Raw genomic sequence first — 10,382 nt, forward strand, 5'->3', positions numbered from 1 at the left:
ATATCAATTTTTTATAACTTTTTACGTAATTAAGAATATTAATGATTTATATCTAGCATCACGTGGTGTAAAATCCTAATATTACATTTAAATAGGACTCGAGTAGATATATACCACTAATTTTGCAATCAAAGATATTACCCCACATGACGTTAAATATGAGATTATAAAGCCCATACCGTGGTGGCTAGGCAATTAAGTACATTCGCCGCAGTGAGTAGGAAAATGTTGTGCTTTATTGCTTGAATGTGAGTAATGTACTTCCAATGACACGCAACAAGTCGAAGAACAGACGGAAGAGAGAAGAACCATTTTTCAACAGGGTATCAGGAAAGAGCAAATTGTGTACTAAAGGTAACATTAACTGATTTTCAAAGCATAACACACAATGATATTTACCCTAATTTCATAGCCCGCATCAACGCAAACTATGTCCTGCATAATTCACCGAGCAAATACAAGTATCGAGCTCATACGAGAACCCATATGCACAGCACTAAAGTCGACATTGCAGCACAAGGACAGTGCTAATTGCTAGCTCGTAAGTTCCATTTGCATTAGAGTAAAAAATCGTTCATCATCTATACTACTATTCACATACTTAACATATATAATTACAACGTAAACAAAGCATGCTAGAACCGATGCTCCACTTGAGAAATCAACAACATCTTCAGCTTCATTAATTTATCTACAGTGTACAATTTTTGTTCCTGCAAGAATTGATCCTCGATAAATTACGAATTTTTTCTTGAAAATTTCTTGATCACAATAAGAATGCATGCGATTACTTTGTCCAAATAGTAAAACTAGAAGTGAGAGGAACTAGAAGACAAAGATAAACTCTATTTTCCCACCAAATATTTCCAACATTTCATTTCTACAACGCCATAAAACGGCTCCCCTGTACGTAAGCTACCTTACCCCTTGTTAATGGTAACAAAGAGGTTGTCTTCAAATGACCATTAGTAGCAACTTAACATAAATAAGTACACATGATTAAACGAATTATATTAATAATTTCTATTATAATCTGAAATAAAAGAATATGCCATCGAATAAGGGATACACCTCCAAATCTTTATCCAATATTGGAAACGTAGTGTTTATTCAAAAGAGAAATGGATCACTCTCTTTCCTTCTCCTAGTCCTTTATTCCAATGAAGGAACTGATCCCACTCGCTTTCCCTTTCCCTTTTCCTTCTCCATCCAATTTAACTATATATAGGCACACAAGGGAACCCACATACTCTTATCAAATCATCCCTCCGATCTCTATCCTTTAATAATTAGGGAGAAGTGTGCAACAGACTGGGGCCCATTAAGCCCCTATCCGACGCTTTATTTAGAGGGTTTTGGATGGACCAAGCTTTAAATGGTTCAAGGCTTAAACGAGCCTTCATTAAGTTTTTAAAGACTTCATTTAACAATTTGTGAATTATGATAGTTTAGACTACTTAGGATTACACTACCAAATTGCGTTTGAAAAATAATTTCACTGATTATGGTATGAAATATCTTACTTTCGTCCTTTTTTTTTGTTCAAAATGTTTCATCGTGTTCTCTAATCACTCCTCACAGAAATATCACAAACCTGGTTCATGCTCAAAAACCCTCCCAACATTCACTAAATTGCATGGTTACTAGAAAACAAAAGGTCGAGTTTTTCTTGGCACGACTTTTTTGTCAAGCAAAGGAAGAACAAAAATAAGAAAAGTACAGAATTTGACCAAATTATCAAAGGTAATATTGTCCAAGTTTGAAGCATATAGTATATGTTATATTATATGGTTCAGACTATTAAGCAATATGTTTCAGCTTCATCAATTTGACAAAATGAAGGTTAAATTTCTAAAGAAAATGAGAAGCAGATTTTAATAACCATATACTATCACATATGGGCTAGGCCGTGTTGAATAAAGCCCAACCCACTTGAGCCCATTTTCTACTCCTATTTCTTAAGGCTTGGCCCGTTTTTATTTAAGCACGACACAACCCTTATCTAGCCTATCGCACATGCTTAATAATAGGCCACATTTCTAGTTTAAATAAGCCACATCCTAACTCTTAAGTTTCATGCTCCCTCCATCCTTTTAAAATTGCCGCATGTCCCTTCTTTGCTTCTTACCATAATGGACAGTAGCATGTTGAGAGGGAGTAATAGGTAGAGAAAATGGAAAGAGAGTAGCAAACACGCTGACAAAAAACGAAACGAGGCAAAATCAAAGGATAACCAAAAAGGAAAAATGGAACAAATTCAACGAAGCTATAATTGAGTGTAAAAGTACAAAGCGAGACTCGTTTAGTATAGTGAAGACGTAAACACTAAGAGCATGAGTTGTAGTTGGTGTGGTTTAATTTAATTCCTGAGAATGGCCTTAAAGACAATGACAGTAGAGTTAGTATAAAAAGTATTCACCTGTCAAGCCCAGTTCCTTTTAGCTCGAAATTGGGTAAGTTTGTCCCTCCATTGCGCTGCCAGAACAGAACAAATAGCATGACAATTAGCATTTGTATATTTGTCATGCAGATGATAGAAAACAATCAAATAGGGTTTATTAAGCTTGCAATATAATTCCGACTAAACCAATAAGTAAACCATAAATACAGAGCTGATTTAAGAGCCAAGGCAACTCAAATATGTACTGTCTTTGTCACAAAGGATTAACCCTATTTTCTTTTAAAGTCTGCCAATTGAACTTACCCAATTTCTATTTTGGGCCATGACCACACTCCATCTTAATTTTTATCCACATTTAACTATATTTTCATCTCATTTACACATTTCTCTCACTTCCCCATAAAATTATACTCCCTCCTATTTACTCAATGCGTCCCATTTGATTTTTCATTATTTTTTAGGTGGTCAAATTGAGCCACATGTGAAAGAAAAAGAGTGGTATTTTTAAATTTTGATAGGGATAAAGTGGGGTTAGTAAGTGTAAAGGTATGGAAAAGTTAAGTGTAGTAAGGGTAAATCGGTAAAATTAACATACCTAAAATAGAAATGAGACATTTAAGGTGACTTGACCCAATAAAGAAATGGGACACTTAGAATAAATAGGAAGGGGATCTCTTTTTACCACTTTTACTCGTGTTTTCTTGATTTTCACCCATTTATACTTGGAGCTATTTCTTCGGACAATGAGAGTAGTGAATCTAAATCTAAAAAGGTATAAATGTATTTCCTCTTAATGTTATACGCCCCAAGTACAAGGTAAATTATATTCAATGTAGGGTTAACATCCGCTTCATATTAAGTAACCTATTGATTTTTTATCCGACATGATATTACCAGAAAACCAAATGGTTATAATTAGAAATTTTTGACTTGTAATTCGAAACTAGCCCAGCCTAAGAAAACCAGAAAAAAAAAATTAGGTAATGCCAGAACAAAATCTAAAGCCAACCGTTTTGACTCATTTCCCAAATTTATCGATTTAATTAGTTACACGATATCAATTTTTGGTTGGGACTCACAAAACTTCAAGTCAATTTTATTTTGAGCTCTAATTTCCTTGTTCGAACCTTAAAAAAATTTTATTAATAAAAATAATATTTTTTTTATAAACAAAATGACAAAAAATTTTTTTTTTAAGAAAATCAAGAGCCGTAGGGTTAACTCAAACCAATTGAAACCAAAAAACAACCCGACTCGAATGACCTGATCCGAAATTGCTCCAACCAAAAATGACACAATCCAAAACCCGATCAATCGACAATTTTGACGGGTTTAGTTTAAGCCATCAATAAACCTTAATACTTGATGAAGTAAAAAACATGGTGTAATGGAGAGTATGAGGTGCTTTGAATACAAACAAACAAAGAACCTAAAATCATCATACCCGCATCTTGGTAGCGCTCCTCACAAGCAGCATTAAGCATGTTGCGCAACAAGTTGAATTCAGTTGTCTCTATACATGGCTGACCACTAGGCCTGGATCAGAGTCCAAAGATATAATTTTTCAGTTTGAGCTCCACATAATAGATAAGTTTCAGACAAGTTAACAAATAATATCTCGCATCAATAAGAACTCTATGCATCAAGTGGCACTAAAATAACAACACTTTGCTTTGTTTAGTTGCACAGAATAAACTATAGGTAGAACACAGTGCACATCAAGTAGAAGAAACAATTCAATGCTCAAGTATCCCTCAATAAAAAAATTACACACTAAGATAACATCATACACTTACATAAGTTCCACCAACATCTCTTTTAATTTGTTGCCATCCCATCGACTCCTTGTTTTGGCATCATAAAACAATACAAAATTGCTAAATGCATCATGTGCAATAACTTCAATGCAAAATACCTCAATAATGCCTCCAATATTTTCTTTTGGTAGGACATAAATAACTTTATAAATTGTTACTCCCTCCGTCCTTCTCAATTTTGCCCATACCTCCATTTTCTATTTTAGTCTGCCCCACAGATTTTGCCTCAATCCTATTTTGTGACATGACTCCACCACTTTATATTCTCTTTCATATTTTTAAATGATCCCACCACTTTAACCTACTATACTGAACTTCTTGATTCATGTGTCAAGATTGTTGAGACTAAAGATGAAGAGAGAGTGATGAATGATTTCTCAAAAGAAGTCAACTTCACATTAGATGTAAACTATCCCAACTGCTAAGTCCTAAGGCTATAAAATTTGCAAAACAGGATTAAGCAAACGATTTCAAGCTTATATAAATTTCAAAATGGGGAAGTAGGTAAATTCAAGATAATGTTTGCATCCATAATAGGCCATCTCATCCTAGATAAAATTGCATTTCAGCTTATGCGAAATTCAAAGTTATACTCCGTTATATAGTGCATGGCCACATGACGTCCTCAACACCTGGTGCACAACAAGAACCATTCAACGGGATAATTTGAGGATTTGTTTGGTTGAGGAACAAAGGGGAATAAAATTGTTCAACTAAGTTTCATTTCTCCATGTTGGTTTACTGTTTAAATTTCTTCACTTTTGCCGAATGGAAACACCCCAATTCCCTCCTCATTCTCCCAAGTCCCAAGCTCCAAGCCTCTTGGCTTGAATACCTCGGGTTTCATCACACCATGATCACCCTTCAACCCCACCCCACCAGCAGCCAGCTTCTTTACCTAAGCCCTATCTAGATCTTTTATCGTGAATCAAACCACTAAGTGCCAAGATATACTCGTTTACTGTGATATTTAAGGGGCGTTTTGCATATGGCTTTGAGATGGGAAGAAGTTATAGTAGAGCATAGTTGAAACTTGAAAGAGCAACGACAGGAAAAGTTGAGGATGATGGTATCCAGTGAAGCACGATTTGATCGGGTTAGCAGATCCAACAATCTTTAACTCCAAACATATGTCTGCTTCCTTCAGCTATAAAAACTTAAGCGAAAAACACTTTCTACTTTTTGATGGAGAGGGCCATGGGTGGTACAGACACACAGTTGCAGTGCTAAATTTAAAAGAGAATTGAAACGTACTGATCCAATTCTGTAAATGACAAGACATCTGATGCAGGTCCCACAGACGTCTTTGGAGATTCAACAACCTTCATTCCATCACTATGAGCCAAATTCCTGTTGACTTGTATAGGCACCTGGGTAGACACACATAAGCATTAGAACAAAGCTTAAAAGCTAATAAAGTTATTTTATAGATGTTATGGCATCTATCCAATCATAGTATGGCTCTATGTTTATGCTACATGTCTTGCTCAAGAACATAGTAGAAATTAATAAACTATAAAGGAGCAATATAGTCCATTAATTGTGCGCAAGTTCCAAGAGATTTCCTTCTAACTATACGCTGCCAAAAGAATGATGTAATAAAGCTTTTTTCATTTTACTATTATGCCTTAAGGGATCTGTTATGTAGGCAAGCAACACACAAATTGTGTCGATTCTATCTCCCATATCCCTTATTCGAATATCCTTTGTTTCTTCCCTACTGTTCTACATTGCTTGATCTTTATTAGCTTGAATTCACTGCAAAATGGTCTGGTTTTACTCTTTACAAACACTTATAAACACTAAAGACATCATAACATTTTCGACTAAATCAAAACTTGGGAGCATGTGAAACAACTTAAAGAAATTTAGCAAGAAGTAAATCATATGTTCAGATCAAAGGCGCAACAAATTTAGGCATTTGGTGAGTTGATCAATAGAGACTATTGTACATGAAGTCCATAATCTAAGGGCAAGTTGAGATCTCAACATAACACAACCTCAAATATAAGAAAATAACAACCTATACATAAATTCAAAATCTGAACTAAACAACATAATTGGAAACTTGCACTGAATTCAAGAAATTTTCACAAAAGACGATATGAGGAGATAAACTTCAAAACTCAGTATCGACAAAAGATCCTAAAGGATGAAAACTTAATGTACCTTGCATCTTACAGCAATATTGATTGCATCTGAAGGACGTAAGTCAAAGCTGATACATTCATCTTCATTATCAGCCTATAAAAACATATGATAAGGAATAAATACATCATTACACAACTATTCCATTGTTCTTCACATGAAAAACTTTAAAGATCAAGAAATCAGAAACATGCACAAAATACATGCCTTTTTAAGATATATCTGAGCAAAATATGCTTCATGGACTCTCTTAGTTACACGCACAAGTTTGACCTGCAAAAGTGTACCCGAGTAAGATGTGCTTTATGGGGGGTAAAAAAAATTCTACTTTCCACCAAAGAACTATAGGGGAAGGGAAATTGTTTTCATCCACTTACTGTATATCCCATCCTCTCAATCATATCCTTTATAACCTGATACATTGTTGGCCTAGCCTGCATATTTCATCAAAACATGTATGTATCAGAATTTAATGTCTATCGTATCTATCGTCTATGGACGTCATAGGCAATTAGCTAAAACAAATTTACAAGAAAATTAGATTATTCACATACAATATGTACGTTACGAATAGCAGCCATCAGCAACACACTAGGCATCTCCACTGCAAGAAAATATCAACAGACAGTTATAAAATGAATTTTGGCCAAATTCAGAGGAGGCACAGATTTGTGAAGTCCATGTACGTACAAACGATTATTGGTAGAAGAAGCCCAGTTCCATCTTCCATCTTAAGGACAATTGCCGGATGTGGTGCATAATCTGGCAGGTGACCGCCTTGAGGGCTGTTATGAACACATTTTAAGAACCTGCCATCTCTCATCTTAATTGTGAAACCATCTGTACCACTTTTCACCTCAACTACAATAAACAAATATAAAATGATTGATTATCAGTGTGCTCAAAATAATACATGTAGTAAACTCAAGGAGTCCACAATGTGTGCAAGTCTAAAAACGGCCAGCATTTGTTTACTAAGCATCAAAACCATTTAAAGCAATCAATACTGATTACAGAAGTATGTAAAATGGACATTAAACTTTTATTCAACTATGTCAATGTAGACATTAGACTTTCACCATTCTAAGGGCGTGAAAGATTAGACTTGGTTAAAGAAGGAAAGTGCGCCCCAAGTTGACATAGATTCTAAACATCTCAGTTCTTCAACATAAAAAGAGACGGAATATAATGGAGAATTAATAGACAAGTATTCCTCATACAAAGAACTATTGACATCCAACATGATTGGTCATATCACATATGAAATTAGAGTATATAACATATCTTGGGGCCTCAACCATCAACCTAAGCTTTTGGTTGAGTTGGTTCCTTGACATGGTATCAAAAGCCAACGTGACAAGAGGTCACAGATTCGAATCTCAACCACCCCTCATTCAAAGTGGAAGATTCAGTGTCAGGTTTGAGGATAGTTTGTACTTCATACACACTTCTAGCCCATAGTACTCTCGAGTGAGAGGGCGTAGTAGAGTATATAACATATCCTGGGGCCTCAACCATCAGCCTAAGCTTTTGGCTTAGTTGGTTCCTTGACACATCTGAACAACAAAAGGACACTGTTAGTTACTATAGACATAAGATTTATTGATAAGAATCGGTGAGCACGAAAACTAATTGGATAAACTTATATACCATACATTGATCAGTGTCCGATGAGCATGAAACTAAATGATACGATAAAAATTATATGCCATACATTGTTAGTTCAGCATATTCAATCTCATGCAATGGTAATCAAAGAGAATCCTACCAGCTTCAATAACACTGGAGTTGACAAAATCCTCATCATTCTCCTTAAAGTTTTCTGCTCTGCTACCACTTCCGTTAGAGGACGAACTGTAGGTACATTGAACAGTACCACGCCTTTGGATATTCATTGGGCGAGCAAGCAATCCAGTTTTAGAAGTTCGTTGTCGCAAGTGATTATAGCCCCAAAATGTACTTTTGATCATAGCACTCTTCATCAAAGCATTATTAATGGGTACTTGGTAAACAACCACCTGCTTTGCACGAATCGACGGACAAACAACAGGTCCTTGCAATGACCCCATTTCCTGATCTAATCCCAACAACAAAACCATAACAATCAATTTTCCAAAAACAAGGAGTGACCACAAAAGCCATAATTTTGCATACACAAGGTGATAATTAACACTTACAAGTAACCCAAAATTGAGCATGATTGAACTATTACTAGATCTTGTCCTCATCAATGGACAAGTACCTCCGACACAGGCAAAATTTAGAGATCAGATGTCCATACAACCTCATCCTTGTAAAAATAAAGAGATATTTCCAATTGACTCTTGATTGCAAACATTCGAGCAACTTTAAATACTTATATAAGAAAAATAAATGAATTAATACTATGTTTGGAAATGTTGATTTCATTTGAAAATGTGGATTTGATTCAAATTTAGTGTTTTGGCAAATAAAAAGTTTTTAAATTTGAATTTAAGTCAAATCCATCAATGTCTTAAAAATGGTTAAAGATAAGGATATGAGAATAACTTCCCTTACCTTGTCATTCTTAAATTCTTCTTTAATGAATTTATAATTGAAATCTAGAATTTAAAATAAAATATTTGTTCCAAAACACAACCTAATGTTATTTTACTATTACCCATTATGATTAAGCTAGTATTAGGAACATTAAATTCATCAACGATGATGAATCCTACTTATATATGCAAGAAAAGACCTCTATTTTAGGAGTATCTAAATCACTACTTCAGAAATCCCATAATGAAATTCCCCTTAAAACTAAGTCAAAAACTTCAATCTTTTCACTATAGTTCAACCTTTTCCAGTGATAATAAGCAAGCAAAACTAAGTATAACCATACATATAAACCACAAAATAGTGCAAGCTACATGTAATATGTTTCAAAAATTTTAACTTTCCCATGACATATAATCATAATCAAAATGAAAAAAGAAACACACAAAAGCATATACAGCAAAACTGCAAAACACCCGAAAAAAAAAACAAAAGCATATCAGATTATTTATATGATGTTACACATCAAAGTCACATAAATCATAGTACAATTTTAAGAAAAAATGTTCAGATTCGAGTATCCAACCTGTAAAAAAAGTAGGCGATGAAGGAATCTGGAAAGTTTGATATTCTTCTACTTAAGAGCTCAACAATCAATTAATTACCTGTTAAAAAAACAACCCAATTCCCAAAAATCCTAAATCTGAAATGGGTGGATGTTAGATCATTCAGTAAGTGTATTAATGTTTAGAGATTCTGAAAATTTGAGGGGTCCATTATAATAAGAACAGAAATAGGGATATTTTTGAAGGAGTAAGATTGCAACAATTTTAAAAATGAAAGTCAAAAAGTGGAAAAGGAGGGATTTAAAGAAACCACCAACTAAAATTAATCAAGCAAAGTAGATAAAATTGGATAAGAGACCTAAAGACACAGGAAGATATTTTTATATAGAGGACACAAATAGAGCCTACAGGGGTTATCTGTATTTTGTGATTTTATCATCAAAACAATAAAGGAGAATTGTTTGTATTCGTTAAGTAGGGGTATACTTTTTTGGCCATCATAATTGACGGGTATACTTTTTCGATTTATTTGATTATTGATATTAAATAATTCTAATAATAATAAATTAAAATGTAAATTTGTAATAAATATTATATCATATTATTTTTATGGTGATAAAATTTTGATCATAAAAATATTTTTTTGTTCTAAATTTTCATTGCCATCTAATATTTATTTCTAAATGATTATAAATTTGAATGAATTTTGGACTGGAAATAAGATGATTAAAATAGAACAAGTATAAAAATAAAACTTATGAAGAAATTTTCCTATAAATTATTAATATGAAATTGCATAAAATTTATATTATATTTAAAGGTATTTTCATACTAACAAACTTCGTGCATTACATGAGTTTGTATACTAGTAATACATAAAATTATCACTATCATTCCTGTACTTTAATATCGACAAACAAACGAGTCATCTGT

At 33.8% G+C, this 10,382-nt stretch overlaps 1 protein-coding gene across 2 annotated transcripts; it reads right to left on the bottom strand.

Moving 5' to 3' along the window:
* Positions 1-329: 329 nt before the first annotated feature.
* Positions 330-9,795, bottom strand: LOC130809793 (bifunctional nuclease 2). Of its 2 annotated transcripts, none has more exons than XM_057675596.1 (11): positions 9,470-9,795; positions 8,135-8,443; positions 7,057-7,227; positions 6,921-6,970; positions 6,744-6,800; positions 6,574-6,639; positions 6,388-6,462; positions 5,473-5,588; positions 3,846-3,937; positions 2,420-2,475; positions 330-713 (listed from the first exon to the last, which is right to left on the bottom strand). In XM_057675596.1, exons 2-10 carry the CDS (start codon positions 8,433-8,435, stop codon positions 2,423-2,425), a joined length of 981 nt encoding a protein of 326 aa, XP_057531579.1. In that variant the 5' UTR covers positions 8,436-8,443; positions 9,470-9,795; the 3' UTR covers positions 330-713; positions 2,420-2,422. The 2 variants fall into 2 exon arrangements, with proteins under 2 accessions (XP_057531579.1, XP_057531580.1); XM_057675597.1 differs by having other exon boundaries at positions 330-2,196; positions 9,470-9,780.
* Positions 9,796-10,382: the final 587 nt, after the last annotated feature.

Source organism: Amaranthus tricolor, chromosome 4, assembly GCF_026212465.1.
Source record: "Amaranthus tricolor cultivar Red isolate AtriRed21 chromosome 4, ASM2621246v1, whole genome shotgun sequence".
Classification (NCBI taxonomy): Eukaryota; Viridiplantae; Streptophyta; class Magnoliopsida; order Caryophyllales; family Amaranthaceae; genus Amaranthus; species Amaranthus tricolor.

Bases quoted from the DNA above. Each gene is read 5' to 3' on its own strand.
- LOC130809793 (XM_057675596.1), bottom strand. From the start codon at position 8,435: ATGGGGTCATTGCAAGGACCTGTTGTTTGTCCGTCGATTCGTGCAAAG. The intron at 6,801-6,920 runs GTATGTGAATAA...TGAAATATGCAG, and splicing joins CTATTCGTAACGTACATATT to GCTAGGCCAACAATGTATCA. The intron at 2,476-3,845 runs GTATGATGATTT...CTGTTCTGGCAG, and splicing joins GGAGCGCTACCAAGATGCGG to CGCAATGGAGGGACAAACTT.